This window comes from Hyperoodon ampullatus (assembly GCF_949752795.1).
Source record: "Hyperoodon ampullatus genome assembly, chromosome: 3".
Taxonomy (NCBI): Eukaryota; Metazoa; Chordata; class Mammalia; order Artiodactyla; family Ziphiidae; genus Hyperoodon; species Hyperoodon ampullatus.
The window spans coordinates 112,925,107-112,941,703 of record NC_136916.1 but is presented as its reverse complement, the minus strand read 5'-3'; the positions used below and the strand labels follow the sequence as shown (position 1 = coordinate 112,941,703).

The following is a 16,597-nucleotide window of genomic DNA, read 5'->3' as shown; positions in this document are numbered from 1 at the left end:
TCCCAGCACCACTTATTGAAGAGACTGTCTTTTCTCCATTGTATATCCTTGCCTCCTTTGTCATAGATTAGTTGGCCATAGGTGCGTGGGTTTATCTCTGGGCTTTCTATCCTGTTCCGATGATCTATATTTCTGTTTTTGTGCCAGCACCATATTGTCTTGATTTCTGTAGCTTTGTAGTATAGTCTGAAGTCAGTGAGTCTGATTCCTCCAGCTCTGTTTTTTTCCCTCAAATTTGCTTTGGCTATTTGAGATCTTTTGTATCTCCATACAGATTTTAAGATTTTATGTTCTAGTTCTGTAAAAAATGCCATTGGTAATATGATAAGGATTGCATTGAATCTGTAGACTGCTTTGGGTAGTATAGTCATTTTCACAATATTGACTCTTCCAATCCACAAACATGGTATATCTCTCCATCTGTTTGTATCATCTTCGATTTCTTTCATCAGTGTCTTACAGTTTTCCACATACAGGTCTTTTGCCTCTTTAGGTAGGTTTATTCCTAGGTATTTTATTCTTTTTGTTGCAGTGGTAAATGGGAGTGTTTCCTTGATTTCTCTTTCTGATTTTTTGTTATCAGTGTATAGGAATGCAAGAGATTTCTGTGCATCAGTTTTGCATCCTGTTATGTTACCAAACTAATTGACTAGCTCTAGTAGTTTTCTGGTGGCATCTTTAGGCTAATTTTCTATGTATAGTATCATGTCATCTGCAAACACTGACAGTTTTACTTCTTCTTTTCCAATTTGGATTCCTTTTATTTGTTTTTCTTCTCTGATTGCCATGGCTAAAACTTCCAAGGCTATGTTGAATAATAGTGGATCTTTGTCTTGTTCCTGATCTTAGAGGAAATGCTTTCATTTTTTCACCACTGAGAACAATGTTCACTGTGGGTTTGTCATATAAGGCCTTTATTGTGTTGAGGTAGGTTCCCTCTATGCCCACTTTCTGGAGAGTTTTTAATCATAAATGGGTGTTGAATTTTGTCAAAAGCTTTTTCTGCATCTATTGAGATGATCGTATGGTTTTTATTCTGCAATTTGTTAATATGGTGTATCACATTGATTGATTTGCATATATTGAAGAATCCTTGCATCCCAGGATAAATCCCACTTGATCATGGTGTATGATCCTTTTAATGTGTTGTTGGATTCTGTTTGCTAGTATTTTGTTGAGGATTTTTGCATGTGTATTCATCAGTGATATTGGTCTGTAATTTTCTTTTTTTATAGTATCTCTGTCTGGTTTTAGTATCAGGGTGATGGTGGCCTCGTAGAATGACTTTAGGAGTGTTCCCGCCTCTACAATTTTTGGAAGAGTTTGAGAAGGATGGGTGTGAGATTTTCTCTAAATGTTTGATAGAATTCACCTGTGAAGCCATCTGGTCCTGGACTTTTGTTTGTTGGAAGATTTTTAATCACAGTTTCAACTTCATTGCTTGTGATTGGTCTGTTCATATTTTCTATTTCTTCCTGGTTCAGTCTTGAAAGGTTATACCTTTCTGTGAATTTATCCATTTCTTCCAGGTTGTCCATTTTATTGGCAAAGAGTTGCTTGTAGTAGTCTCTTAGGATGCTTTGTATTTCTGCAGTGTCCGTTGTAACTTCTCCTTTTTCATTTCTAATTCTTTTGATTTGAGTCCTCTCCTTCTTTTTCTTGATGAGTCTGGCTAAAGGTTTATCAATTTTGTTAATCTTCTCAAAAAAACAACTTTTAGTTTTCTTGATCTTCGCTATTGTTTTCTTTGTTTCTATTTCATTTATTTCTGCTCTGATCTTTATGATTTCTTTCTTTCTGCTAACTTTGGGTTTTGTTTGTTCTTCTTTCTCTAGTTCCTTTAGGTGTAAGTTTAGATTGTTTATTTGAGATTTTTCTTGTTGCTTGAGGTAGGATTGTACTGCTGTAAAATTCTCTCTTAGAACTGCTTTTGCTGCATCACGTAAGTTTTGGATCATCATGTTTTCATTGTCTTTTGTCTCTAGGTATTTTTAAATTTCCTCTTTGATTTCTTCAGTGATGTCTTGGTTATTTAGTAACATATTGTTTAGCCTTCATGTGTTTGTTTTTTATGTTTTTCCCCTGTAATTTATTTCTAATCTCATAGCGTTGTGTTTGGAAAGGATACTTGATATGATTTCAATTTTCTTAAATTTACTGAGGCTTGATTTGTGACCCACCATGTGATCTGTCCTGAAGAATGTTCCATGTGCACTTGAGAAGAAAGTGTAATCTGCTATTTTCAGATGGAATGTCCTATAAATGTTAGTTAAATCTGTCTGGTCTGTTGTGTCATTTAAAGGTTGTGTTTCTTATTAATTTTATGTTTGGATGATCTTTCTATTGGTTTAAGTGAGGTGTTAACATCCCCCACTATTATTGTGTTGCTGTTGATTTCCTGTTTTATAGCTGTTATCATTTGCCTTATGTAGTGATGTGCTCCTGTGTTGGGTGCATATTTATTTATTTATTTACTTATTTTTATTTAATTAATTTTATTTTTTGGCTGCATTGGGTCTTCATAGCTGTGCGCAGGCTTTAGTTGTGGCGAGCAGGGGCTACTCTTCATTGTAGTGTGTGGACTTCTCATTACAGTGGCTTCTCTTGTTGCGGAGCATGGGCTCTGAGCATGTGGGCTTCAGTAGTTGTGGCTCATGGGCTCTAGGGCGCAGGCTCAGTAGTTGTGGCACACTGGCTTAGTTGCTCCGTGGCATGTGCGATCTTCCCAGACCAGGGCTCAAACCCATGTCCCCTGCATTGGCAGGAAGATTCTTAACCACTGCACCACCAGGAAGCCCCTGGGTGCATATATATTTATAATTGTTATGTCTTCTTCTTAAATTGATCGCTTGATCATTATGTAGTGTCCTTCCTTGTCTCCTGTAACATTGTTTTAAAGTCTACCTTATATGAATATTGCTACTCCAGCTTTCATTTGATTTCCATTTGCATGGAATATCTTTTTCCATCCCCTCACTTTCAGTCTGTATGTGTCCCTAGGTCTGAAGTGGGTCTCTTGTATACAGCATATATATGGCTCTTGTTTTTGTATCCATTCAGCAAGCCTATGTCTTTTGGTTGGGGCATTTAATCCATTCATATTTAAGGTAATTATTGATATGTATGTTCTTATTACCATTTTCTTAATTGTTTTGGGTTTGTTTTTGTAGGTCCTTTTCTTCTCTTGTGTTTCCCACTTAGAGAAGTTCCTTTAGCATTTGTTGTAGAGCTGGGTTGGTGGTGCTGAATTCTGTTAGCTTTTGCTTGTCTGTAAACCTTTTGATTTCTCCGTTTAATCTTAATGAGATGCCTGCCGGGTAGAGTAATCTTGGTTGTAGGTTCTTCCCTTTCATCACTTTTAATATACCATGCCACTCCCTCTGGCTTGGAGAGTTTCTGCTGAGAAATCAGCTGTTAACCTTATGGGAGTTCCCTTGTATGTTATTTGTCATTTTTCCCTTGTTGCTTTCAGTAATTTTTCTTTGTCTTTAATTTTTGTCAATTTGATTACTGTGTGTTTCAGCATGTTTCTCCTTGGGTTTATCCTGTATGGGACTCTCTGTGCTTCCTGGCCTTGGGTGGCTATTTCCTTTCCCATGTTGGGGAAGTTTAATCTCTTCAAATATTTTCTCGGGTTCTTTCTCTCTGTCTTCTTCTTCTGGGACCCCTATAATGTGAATGTTGTTGTGTTTAATGTTGTCCCAGAGGTCTCTTAGCCTGTCTTCATTTCTTGTCATTCTTGTTTCTTTATTCTGTTCCATGGCAGTGAATTCCACCATTCTGTCTTCCAGTCACTTATCCTTTCTTCTGCCTCAGTTATTCTGCTATTGATTTCTTCTCGTGTATTTTTCATTTCATTTATTGTATTGTTTATCTCTGTTTGTTTGTTCTTTAATTCCTCTAGGTGTTTGTTCTTTAATTCTTCTAGGTCTTTGTTAAACATTTCTTACATCTTCTCGATATTTGCCTCCATTCTTTTTCCGAGGTCCTGGATCATCTTCACTATCGTTATTCTGAATTTTTTTTCTGGAAGGTTGCCTATCTCCACGTCATTTATTTGTTTTTCTGGGGTTTTATCTTGTTCCTTCATCTGGTACATAGTCCTCTGCCTTTTCATTTTCTCTGTCTTTCTGTGAATGTGGTTTTGGTCTCACAGGCAGCAGGATTGTAGTTCTTCTTCCTTCTGCTCTCTGCCCTCTGGTGGATGAGACTATCTAAGAGACTTGTGCAAGCTTCCTGATGGGAGGAACTGGTGGTGGGTAGAGCTCAGCAAAACTTTAATCGGCTTGTCTGCTGATGGGTGGGACTGCGTTCCCTCCCTGTTGGTTGTTTGGCCTGAGGTGACCCGGCACTGGAGGCTACATGCTCTTTGCTAGGGCTAATGGCGGACTCTGGGAGGCTTCATGCCAGGGAGTACTTCCCAGAACTTCTGCTGCCAGTGTCCTTGTTCCCTCAGTGAGCCACAGCCACCCCCTGCCTCTGCAGAAGACCCTCCAACACTAGCAGGTAGGTCTGGTTCAGTCTCCTGTGGGGTCACTGCTCCTTCCCCCTGAGTCCTGATGTGCACTCCACTTTGTGTGTGCCCTCCAAGAGTGGAGTCTCTGTTTCCTCCGGTCCTGTTGAAGTTCTGCAGTCAAATCCCGCTAGCCTTCAAAGTCTGATTCTCTGGGAATTCCTCCTCCCGTTGCCAGATCCCAGGTTGGGAAGCCTGGTGTGGGGCTCAGAACCTTCACTCCCATGGGTGGACTTCTGTGGTGTAATTGTTCTCCAGTTTGTGAGTCATCCACCCAGCGGTTATGGGATTTGATTTTATTGTGAGTGTGCCCTCCTACCATCTCATGCAGCTTCTCCTTTGCCTTTGGATGTGGGATATCTTTTTTTGGTGAGTTCCAGTGTCTTCCTGTCGATGACTGTTCAGCAGTTAGTTGTGATTCCGGTGCTCTCACAAGAGGGAGTGAGCACACGTCCTTCTACTCCGCCATTGTGAACGAAACTTGAACTTGTTTTCTATTTCATTAATTATTGCTCGTTATTATTCCCATTTTCTTAAATTCTTGTTCTTCTTCTGACAGCTTAATTTGAATGCTTAGCTCACTGAATTTCTTTTAATTCTTTTAATATAAGCTAAGGCCATAATTTTCCCTGTAAGGGTCCAGTTGCTGAATTCTACAAGTATTGAAATGTATTATTTCTATTTTTTCCATTTTATGTGTTTTAAAATTTCATTATAATTTCTTTGAAGTTGTTCAAAAGTATCTTTTTAAGTTTCTGAATGTATGCAACAGTTTTTAGCTTGCAGTTTTGTTACTGATTGTGAACGTAATTGCATTGTACTTAGTGAATATGATCTGTATGTTACGTGTCCTTTTAAATTTGTTGAGACTTGCTCTATGCAAATGTTGTTCTTTTAGTCACATTGTTCCATCTATTTTCATTAACCTTTTCTCTGTTTAACCTATCATTAATTGAGAGTGATGTGTTAAACTCCTCCACTGTGATATTGGGTTTATCAGTTTTTCTCCAAAGTTTTATGTTTCTTTTTTCATATTTTGAGAAAGTAGTTATATCTTCCCGATGAGTTGAATCTTTTATTATTATACAATAACTGTCTTCATCCTTAGTAATACTTTTTGATTAAAGTCTAATGTTTACAGTATTATATGTGTGGTATGTCTTTTTCCATGTCACTGTGTTTTTAGGTGTATCATAAACTGCATATAATTGGAGTTCTTAAAAATTGAATCTCAGGCTTCCCTGGTGGCGCAGTGGTTGAGAGTCCGCCTGCCGATGCAGGGGACACAGGTTCGTGCCCCGGTCCGGGAGGATCCCACATGCCGCGGAGCAGCTGGGCCCGTGAGCCATGGCCGCTGAGCCTGTGCGCCCGGAGCCTGTGCTCTGCAGTGGGAGAGGTCACAACAGTGAGAAGCCCGTGTGTCGCAAAAAAAAAAAAAAAAAAAAAAAAAAAATTGAATCTCACAATTTCTGCTTTAAACTGGAAGTTTGTGAATTTCTTTATCCAATTTGCTGTATATTTTGTTGGATTCATGTCTTTCAGGAGTTCTGGAAAAGTGGCTGTTATCTCTTCAAATATTGCCTGTTTTCTGTTCTTGTTAAACTTTCCTTCTGGAGCTGTGATTAAACAAATTTTCAGTCTTTTTGTATTGTCTTCCATGTCTCTTAATCTTTTTCTAATATTTTTTTTTCCTTTTCTTTCTGCTGTTTTCTGGGTGATTTATTCTGCTGTCTCTTCCAGTTCACTAATTTTCTCTTTAGCTGGGTTTAATTCAATAGGCCTTTGCCTCTTCCAGGACCTGGGACCATTTAAACTACCTTCAGGAGATCGCATTTATCAGCACTACCTTGCCAGGGGCACAAGCTCAATTGAAGTTCTTTTGTTGGTATTGGTATTGGTGTTCCCACTCTGATTTTAGCTCATGTTTTGTTTCATGCATTTTATGTTTGTTTGTTTGGTGGGGTGGGAGTTAAGCCTTGGAAAAGTCCCTTTCTTCAAGTCTAGCAATGCTAATTATCTTTTATCCAGGATTTAAGTGTATTTATAGAGGAAGGCCCTTCAGAGACTCTAATCTGCCCTACTTATAGAAGCAGAAACCCCTAGGAATGCTTTCCTAAATTCTTATTTTGTTGTATACATCTTACTTTCTTTAAACACACACATGCAAACAACCCTCTAGACTAAATTCTGTTGTATTTAAACTAAATGAATGTTGCAGGATTTTTAAGAATATAATTTGTAATTTCTTAATGTCTTGTCAATATGATTTAAATAGTTTTCATATGTCAGCTGTAATTCTTCCAGTCTTGTTTTAGAGAAATACAAAATTACAGTGGATTTATTCTTAACTTTCATAACTAAAAAACTTCTACCCAGGTTTTATAAATGTTGTTTACTAACCTGAAAGATAAAAAATGGAACCAACTTTTTCTTTAGTAAAATGACAAGTCAAAGATAACTCTCTTTTCATCTAGAAACGAGTAAAAGCAAGTGGTATTTTTCTAGAAAATACAAATGAATAAACATTGCCAGAATTTCTTAGAGTACCTGGAAACCTCATTCCATGACAGCATAGTGGATTTATTCCAGTGGCACAACAAAAGTAATTCCATTCAATTTCTGTATTGCTATAGGAGATGAAAACTGTACACCAGTTGATAACATGGTACCTTAGCAAAGAGTAGTAATCCTTTAATAAATATTTGTTAGTTGAATGAATATCAGTAAAATGATGTCTTAATACCAGTAGTGAGAATGAATAGAAGATTTTTAAAAAGTACATGAACATGAAAGAAGAGAGTGAAGACAGGAAGTGTTAAGAGATTTTGTGACTGGAACTTTTAGGGAAACATTGGCTTAGCTTGTGCTTTATTAAAAGAGAATTTGTTTTATGATTTTGTGTATTTTGATGATTCATTTTTATTTGGTGATCACATTCCAGATCAAGTTTCTGACAGACACTTGAATTTTTCTCTAGGTATTTGTGTCTTCAATTTGTTTGTTTCTTTGGCCTGTTCCTTTTCTATGTAATAGACTTTATTTTTCACAAATGCAATGTTGTAAAATTTGGAGTTTAGTAAGAGTTGCAGCTTCTAGATAAGATACAGCCTTAGAAATCTTAGCTGAATATATAGTTTTATGAAGTGTGTAGAAAAGCAAAATAGTTTTTATGTGTGACGCTTATAACTCCTCTTTTAACTTAAAGTCACACATTATAAAAAATAATAAAAGCAGCGCTAATGTTCACTAATTATATATAGCTACTTTATATGTCGACATGTTGAATATTTATACGTTGTTGTATAACTTACACACTTAAGATGTGTTTTTTCTTTTACTTTAGGCTTTCTTCAATACTAAAAACATACGGAAGTCCTTTGAAAACATCATCAGTAGTTTATAGACAGAGGCTTTATGAATTGTTGATTTTATTACCTCCTGAAACCTATGAAGGTATGTGCCTTACACCAAAATGTTTTACTGTTTGTGGCTAACACAGTGCCTGGAAAGTAATACCTGAACAAATGAATTATATGGCAGTTATTTAGTGCTTTGTTTCTAGGAGGTTTAGGGAGTTCAGTCTTAACCCATGTGTTCATGATTTTATAGTAAATAAAATACATTAAAAAAAAAAAAAAAACTACTTCTTCATTTCTTGCTGTGTTCTCTCTTCTGAGAAAAAGTCCCTAGTTTCACTGTGTGGGAGAGAATGAGTCACAAAGATTGGTCTTGATTCTACTCCAGGGTTTTCTGCAGAATATATAGTGCAAATCTATTAGAAATTTGGCCACTCCTAGTTTCCTTCTAGAGTGGTTATCTATTGTATACATTTCCTTCCACTATTCAATTCTTAACTCTGCCCAGATAGAAGTTTAATTTTGAACAGTATACCAAGGTATAATTGATTTTATTAAGTTTATAATGTAGGTTTTGCTTTTATTAGGCCCAGGATGGCTTTGGAATACTAGAATACTGCATTTGGTAAAATAAACTTGCCCCCACTTTACAATTAGTTCTAAAACTTTTCCTGTAAATTTAAAATACAGTTTTAAGAAAATACATTGCTACTACTACTGAATAACTTAAGATGCTTGTTTTAAGAGGTGAAAGCTTAAAGTTGTCTCTAATGGGAGCATCTATTTTTTTTAAATTTTCAACCAACCATATTAAGTCGATTGTTTCTTCAAATCTATTTCTTGTAAAAATACTGCTTTTATTGTTTTATATCTTCATTCTGCAAATAAATGCAATATAATATATACCACAGTAGTTCAAAATATTGATACTAACTTGTAACTTCTGTCTTGGCCTTTATCATTATGTGAGTGATATGGTTCCTACCACCTCTCTCCCTGGTTCACAAATGTACCTAGCAAAATGTTTGATATAAAATAAGAATTTTGTATTTACTTCTCTGGAAAAATAGTGGATACATTGCCCTTTCTCAGAAACTGTATCAAGAGTCATTTCTGTATGCCAGGTGCTGTACTAGAAATTGTATATATTACCTCATTTATCTTAGGATAATACAGTGAGCTAGTTACATTTTCCTCATTTGACAGATACAGGCACAGAGTTTACAAAAACCAACTCAAGTTTATGTATCCAATAAATAGTAGAATCAAGATAACATAGATCTGTTTCATGCTGTGCTGCCAATCCATTTATAAGTAACCTAGTAGAGACTTAATAAATAGACAAAGCTTAGTGATAGGTCTGTCTCAAACTACAAATGAAAAAATTGATTTTTTGAAGTCTTCATTAAACATATAGGAATATTAGGATATCAACTTAAAATCCACAGTGTGTCTTCTGATAAATGATAATATAAGTCTGCCCTTGAAGGACTTAAAGAGAAAAACAAAGTCTTGTACTATTTTCTCAGAATTGGAGTTTGGGAATGCAATCAGAAGTCTTAAAGGAATAAATATACTAGTGTATAGATTTTAAATCAGTTCCAGAGTGTTCACTGGGAGATGAAGTCAGGAATTACTATGAACTAACTTGTTGAAAAAAGAAAATCTAGGGCTTCCCTGGTGGCACAGTGGTTGAGAGTCCGCCTGCCGATGCAGGGGACATGGGTTCGTGCCCCGGTCCGGGAAGATCCCACATGCCGCGGAGCGGCTAGGCCCATGAGCCATGGCCGCTGAGCCTGTGTGTGTCCGGAGCCTGTGCTCCGCAACGGGAGAGGCCACAACAGTGAGAGGCCCACGTACCGCAAAAGCAAAACAAAAAAAAAGCGAAAAAAAAGAAAATCTACATTTACCCTCTTTGTCTTTTTCAAGTGTATCTATTTTTCTAACATGAATTAAAGAAGAAACTAGTTTATAGAAAAATGAAAATATGGATATATTAATATTTTTATCCTTCAGCCAAAAATAATAATTTGCCATTTTATGTCTCTCTTTTTTCCATATGTACAACTCTGGAAATAGAATTAAGGAATTTTTTCCTTAAGGACTTCTGATTTTTTTTTTAATGATATTCTATTTAATAGATTCATATAATGGGTATGGGTACATAACAATCAGAACTTTAAAATATCCACTGATATTTTAAATAACTTAGCTCGGGACTTCCCTGGTGGTGCAGCGGTTAAGAGTCGGCCTGCCAATGCAGGGGACATGGGTTCGAGCCCTGGTCCGGGAAGATCCCACATGCCTCAGAGCAACTAAGCCTATGCATTGCAGCTACTGAGCCTGTGTGCCACAACTGCTGGAGACTGCATGCCTAGAGCCCATGCTCCGCAACAAGAGAAGCCACAGCAATGAGAAGCCCACACACCACCATGAAGAGTAGCCCCTTCCCCTTCCTCCCTCACCGCTCCATGTGCGTCCCTCCCGAAGCTGCGCGCTCGGTCGAAGAGGACGACCTTCCCCGATAGAGGAGGACCGTTCTTCGGTCAAGGGTATACGAGTAGCTGCGCTCCCCTGCTAGAACCTCCAAACAAGCTCTCAAGAGTAGCCCCTGCTCAACGTAACAACTTTTGGGGAGTACCCTGGTGGCTTGGTGGTTAGGATTCTGGGCTTTCACTGCAGTGACCCAGGTTTGATTTCTGCTCAGGGAACTGAGATCCTGCCAGCCACCCGGCGCAGCCAGAAAAAAAAAAAAGAATTTATATAACTTTTCATCATGGGTGTCCAACAAAAGCAGACTTTTGTCATAATAGTTGCTTAATTTTCTGAAGCTTATGGAGTAAAAATTGGGTTCTTAATTTTTATTTCCTATCTTAGTTTTGTTACGGATCTCCTTTCAAGTATTTTAATTTTCTCTACACTGAAAATGGCTCCTCATTAGCGTCAGAAAGTGATGTATTTCTACAACGAGGCATATTTGCATTTTAAAATTGAATCATCTTTGAGTACTTTGTTCAGGGACAGTTAGGCCAGCAGTCACTTTAAATGAGAAATGGAGATTTACCACTGTTGTCACGTTTAGCTGTAGTACCAAACATACCTTGTGTATTGTACTACCAACAAAATTATTTTTCTGAGTATCGTATACTGGTAATTAAACTAACAGACATTCCTTTAAGCAGCTCTCGTCTGCTTCATTAAGTTTTTATTATCCCTGTCTGCTGTCCCCAATTCCTGTGTAACCCCTCCTTTCTCTAACCTCAGCAGTTCTCTTTTCATCCTCCATGAAACTTAGTACTTCCTACCTTCATTTTATAGTTAACATGTGTGTGTCCAGTATCTTATATCTTCTTTTTTTATATATATGAATTTATTTATTTGTTTGTTTTTATTTTTGGTTGCGTTGGGTCTTCGTTGCTGTGCACGGGCTTTCTCTAGTTGCGGCGAGCCGGGGCTACTCTTTGTTGCGGTGTGCAGGCTTCTCATTTTGGTGGCTTCTCTTGTTGCAGCGCACAGGCTCTAGGCCTGAACTACTAAGCACAGGCTTCAGTAGTTGTGGCACGTGGGCTCTAGAGTGCAGGCTCAGTAGTTGTGGCGCACGGGCTTAGTTGCTCCGTGGCATGTGGGATCTTCCCAGGCCAGGGATCGAACCCATGTCCCCTGCATTGGCAGGTGGATTCTTAACCACTGCGCCACCAGGGAAACCCTTCTATCTTCTTGAAGGGAGGATTATATATAATAACATCTTTGTATATTATATTAAACACAGCATCTTAAACACAGTTTGAATGAGTGAATGAGCATGATAGTTAAAAGCTCAAGTTCTGAAGCCTGGACTGCCTGTGTTTCAGTCAAACTCTGCCATGTAACTGCTGTGTGACCTTGGGCAATTAACAAACTCTCTGTTCCTGTTTCCTTACCTAATAAAATAACAGTACTAAATGGACCTCCTGAGGTGGTTATGAAAACTATATCTAAAGCTTTGGGGACATTTACTGACACATATTACATCCTCAATAAATATTTGTTGTTACTACTCTTACCACTACTAATAATACAGAAAATAATGGGAGGTGAGCCCTTCCTAACTCATCCTGTCACTTCTAATAAGTAGACTCAGTCAAGTCTTCATTTCGTTCTGATGGTGTTGCTTAAAACCAAAAATGAATGTTTCTCCAAGATGATTTTTACTCTTTCCTAAAGTACTTAAGTTACAAGCTAGCAAAAGTCATTTATGCTCTAGGTGGATAAAATTTTCTATTGCAAATCCATCAGAAAGTAGGATAAATATCTTTGAAATGGTAACTTAGGTCAGTGTGATAAATGGACCAGTTTTTCCAACCATATATGTAAAAGAGACAGCCATACGTTGTCTCATGTCTCAAGGAAAATCTCAATGCTGCCTATGAAGTAGGTTGGCACCCAGAATACAAACAAACCAAAAAAAAGATGAATCCTCCCTAGATCCAGGTTCCAATTTACAAAAAAATGCAGACATTAAAGGAACAAATTGAATTACCGTGGGGGCTATAATCCATAAAAACTCCTATAGAACAAATAATCTTATTTCTTCAAATAAATTATGGGGAATAAAAGTAGAGGGAAGAACTTTAGATTGAAAGAGACAAGATAGGTAGCTACAACATGTAGACTTCACTTAGGTCTGGATTCAAACATGAAAAGCAAACAAAAACAGGCATTAATGAAGCAGTTGACAATTTGAGCACTGAATGTGTATTTGATGTTTAGTGATTTTTTAAATTTATTTATTTAATTCATTGTATTTATTTCGCTGCACCGGGTCTTCATTGCGGCATGTGGGATCTTCGTCGCGGCGTGTGGGCTCTTAGTTGTGGGATATGGGATCTAGTTTCCTGACCAGGGATCAAACCCAGGCCCCCTGCATTGGGAGTGAGGAGACTTAAGCACTGGACCCCTAGGGAAGTCCCTGTTTAGTGATTTTTTTTTTTCTTTTTTTTTTTGCGGTACACGGGCCTCTCACTGTTGTGGCCTCTCCCGTTGCGGAGCCTGTGCTCTGGACGCGCAGGCTCAGCGGCCATGGCTCACGGGCCCAGCCGCTCCGTGGCATGTGGGATCTTCCCGGACTGGGGCACGAACCCGTGTCCTCTGCATCGGCAGGCGGACTCTCAACCACTGCGCCACCAGGGAAGCCCAGTGATTTTTAAAACATGAAATTGTGATAATGAGATTGTTTAAAATGTCCTTAACTCTAGTGATACACGATGAAATATTTATAGATGAAACGATATGCTTTCCAGGAATTGCTTCAAAATAATATGGGGAATGGTGAGATAGTAGATTGGGAGGTTAATCCAGCTGATTAGGGTGAGTGACAGTCATATGCTGGGGTGGTGGGGTGTTAGGGTGTCATACTATTATGCCTTCTTCTTCTGCCTTTGTATCTATTCCTCTTTTTTCATTCTGTTTTTATGCTTTATGTCATTTAAATAAAATGGGTGTAGTATTTATTCAGTATCACAGAGTATACATACACACATACTTTGAGATGTCTATTCTTATCCTTGTGACCAGCAACACATAGTTGAGCCATTCATCGGTAAGACATCCTCAAGGAGGAGATATATTAGCTTTGGCTGTGATAGATTAAAGTTCAGCCTGGGCTTTTTTAACCCCATTCTTGGACCAGTTAACTGCTATTACTAATTAACTGCTATTACTAAATTGCTAATTGCCCTTTTTCTCTGATTCAACAGGATACCTTTGTGCTGTCCTCAGAGAGCTGGCTGCTGACTTGACTGCCCCTGATATACAGGTGGCAGCATCCACATTTTTACTTCCACGCCTCTGTCATCAGGATGATCTTCTAATATTAAGTCCTTTGCTACAAGATACTGACCATAGATTTATTGAAGAACAGGTATGGTCATTTTTCAATAACTCTGGGTTGATTCAATCTGTAAACAGCGGTTTTATTTTTATTTTGGGGCACACCTTGTGGCATGTGGGATCCTAGTTCCCTGACCAGGGATCAAACCCGTGCCCCCTGCAGTGGGAGTATAGAGTCCCAACCACTGGACCTCCAGGAAAGTCCTGAACAGTGGTTTTAAAACCTTATATGTAGGGCTTCCCTGGTGGCGCAGTGGTTGAGAGTCCGCCTGCCGATGCAGGGGACACGGGTTCGTGTCCCGGTCCGGGAAGATCCCACATGCCGCAGAGCGGCTGGGCCCGTGGGCCATGGCCGCTCAGCCTGCGCATCCGGAGCCTGTGCTCCGCAACGGGAGAGGCCACAACAGTGAGAGGCCCGCATACAGCAAAAAAAAAAAAAAAAAAAAAAAACTTATATGTAATTTTTTTTTCTTTTAGCTCCTGCTTGGTAATGGTATTGCTTGTGGAAGTCTCGAGTATGACCCTTATTCTGTTTACAAGAAAGATGTAGAGGGAGATTCGGTGCCTAAGCCCTTACCTCCAGCACTATCAGTTATTAGCTCTGCAGTCAAGCTCTTTGGAGTTGTATGTGCTCATGTGGGAGAAGCTCAAAGGTAAACCATCTTCAGTAGTTCACTTATCCTGAAATAATATTTCAGGATTGGTAATTGGTTCAATGAATGCATAATAGAGAACCGGTGGGTAAGAATGCTGTTGTCAGAAGTTCTCATTAATATCAGAGATTTCTTATAGATGACAGGTGAAGGTAAGATTAAAGGCTCTTGTTCATTCACCTGGCTAATATTTAATAAGAAGTAATTAAGTCAATGATGAGATTAAACTGAAAACTGCTAGGCACTATTGTGGATGCAATGCTTTTCCCACATTAGCTTCTCATCTAGCTGAAAATACAAATGAAAAACTCAGTGACACAAGAACAGTGATTTATGAGCTATTGTTACAAAGTAAAACACTGGTTTTCTGCTTACACAAGGTCTCATAGGCTTTCTTACCTTGGAGGCTTTATCAAGCCATCACAGATTCAGGGATTAGTCTTCATTTTAGTAGATTTCAAAAATTAGATTGGGCTTCCCTGGTGGCGCAGTGGTTGAGAGTCCGCCTGCCGATGCAGGGGACACGGGTTTGTGCCCTGGTCCGGGAAGATCCCACATGCCGCAGAGCGGCTGGGCCCGTGAGCCATGGCCGCTGGGCCTGAGCGTCCGGAGCCTGTGCTCCACAACGGGAGAGGCCACAACAGTGAGAGGCCCGCGTACCGCAAAAAAAAAAAAAAAAAAAAAAAAATTAGATTAAAACAGATTAGTCTTCAATTTGGTGGATTCACTTCACTCAGAATGAACTTTGGTTTTTAAAAATCAAAGGCTTCTGGGACTTCCCTGGTGGCTCAGTGGTTAAGAATCCGCCTGCCAATGCAGGGGACACGGGTTCAATCCCTGGTCCGGGAAGATCCCACATGCCACGGAGCAACTAAGCCCGTGCACCACAACTACTGAGCCTGCGTGCTGCAACTACTGAAGCCTGCACACCGAGAGCCCATGCTCTGCAGCCAGAGAAGCCACCGCAATGAGAAGGCCACTCAGCGCAATGAAGAGTAGCCCCTACTCGCCACAACTAGAGAAAGCCCGCATGCAGCAACAAAGACCCAACACAGCCAAAAATAAATAAAAATTTTTAAAAAGGCTTCTAATGATTTCTCATTGAGAATGAGTTTCTTAATAACAGGATAATAACTTTCTTGGGGATCAAAAAACACTTCTGATAGCTAGTATCCAGGAAATTTCTGTGTGAGACACTATGTGGGAAGTGAATCTCTCCCATGGGCTGTGCTGGTTAAGAGTTTGTAAATTATTAACTATCCTCATTCATTCCCATTCATTCTCTGTCTCTTTCATGCTAGACAAGCAACACGCATTTGACTAGATCATAGCTTTTATATCATTTTATCTGTTGTCTTCCAGAGAATACCAATTAGGTAAGGAATTTACCTTGGTCTCTTTGATGAAGACTCACAAAAAATATTTGAGTCTTGTCAGCAACACATTTCTGAAACTATTTCTAAAAAATAGTTTACTTTCAGTGGATAGAAAAATGAATAACATTTATGTTGATTTTTAATAGCTTCATGTCTTTATTTAAAATGATAGTATTTACTTAGTATTATATGTTACATGTATATTTTGAGATTAATTTCAAAAGATTTGAAATTTTTAGTCTATAGTTTACTGTGTATACTGTAACTATAAAGTTTTGGTTGTATTTTAAGACAATACATGACTAAATTATAAATGAATGCTATAGCACTAAAAGATGAGAGGAGAATCACAGTGGACTGGAATTTTCAAAGAAGAATTGATGGAGAGGATGAGATTTGTACTAGTCTGTAACTGTACTATTATCTAGTGCATACAGTTAGTTTAAAATAATTAATTTGGAGTAATACAGCAGTAACTACAGTAGATGAAACAGGGGTAGCCTTGTGGGCAAAAGATTTAAATTAAGCATGTTTTTAAATGACTCCACTAAACTCTTTTTTTTTTTTTTGCGGTATGTGGGCCTCTCACTGTTGTGGCCTCTCCCATTGCGGAGCACAGGCTCTGGACGCACAGGCTCAGCGGCCATGGCTCACGGGCCCAGCCGCTCCGCGGCACGTGGGATCCTCCCGGACCGGGGCACGAACCCGTGTCCCCTGCATCGGCAGGCGGACTCTCAACCACTGCGCCACCAGGGAAGCCCTAAACTCTTTTTGATAGGTCTCAGATAAGAAGTGAAAAAGAAAATATACTTCTTAGAAGCTTTCCTTTTA

At 38.7% G+C, this 16,597-nt stretch overlaps 1 protein-coding gene across 2 annotated transcripts in view; it reads left to right on the top strand.

The window, feature by feature from the left end:
- HEATR5A (HEAT repeat containing 5A) overlaps window positions 1–16,597 on the top strand; it is a gene marked incomplete at both ends in the record, with an annotated part of 101,240 nt that overhangs the window by 38,911 nt on the left and 45,732 nt on the right. For both annotated transcript variants that reach the window (XM_079698964.1, XM_079698963.1), the window contains 3 exons: window positions 7,857–7,966; window positions 13,605–13,768; window positions 14,215–14,390. In XM_079698964.1, the coding sequence (XP_079555090.1) occupies window positions 7,857–7,966; window positions 13,605–13,768; window positions 14,215–14,390 (450 nt within the window). The remainder of the gene's footprint in view (window positions 1–7,856; window positions 7,967–13,604; window positions 13,769–14,214; window positions 14,391–16,597) is intronic.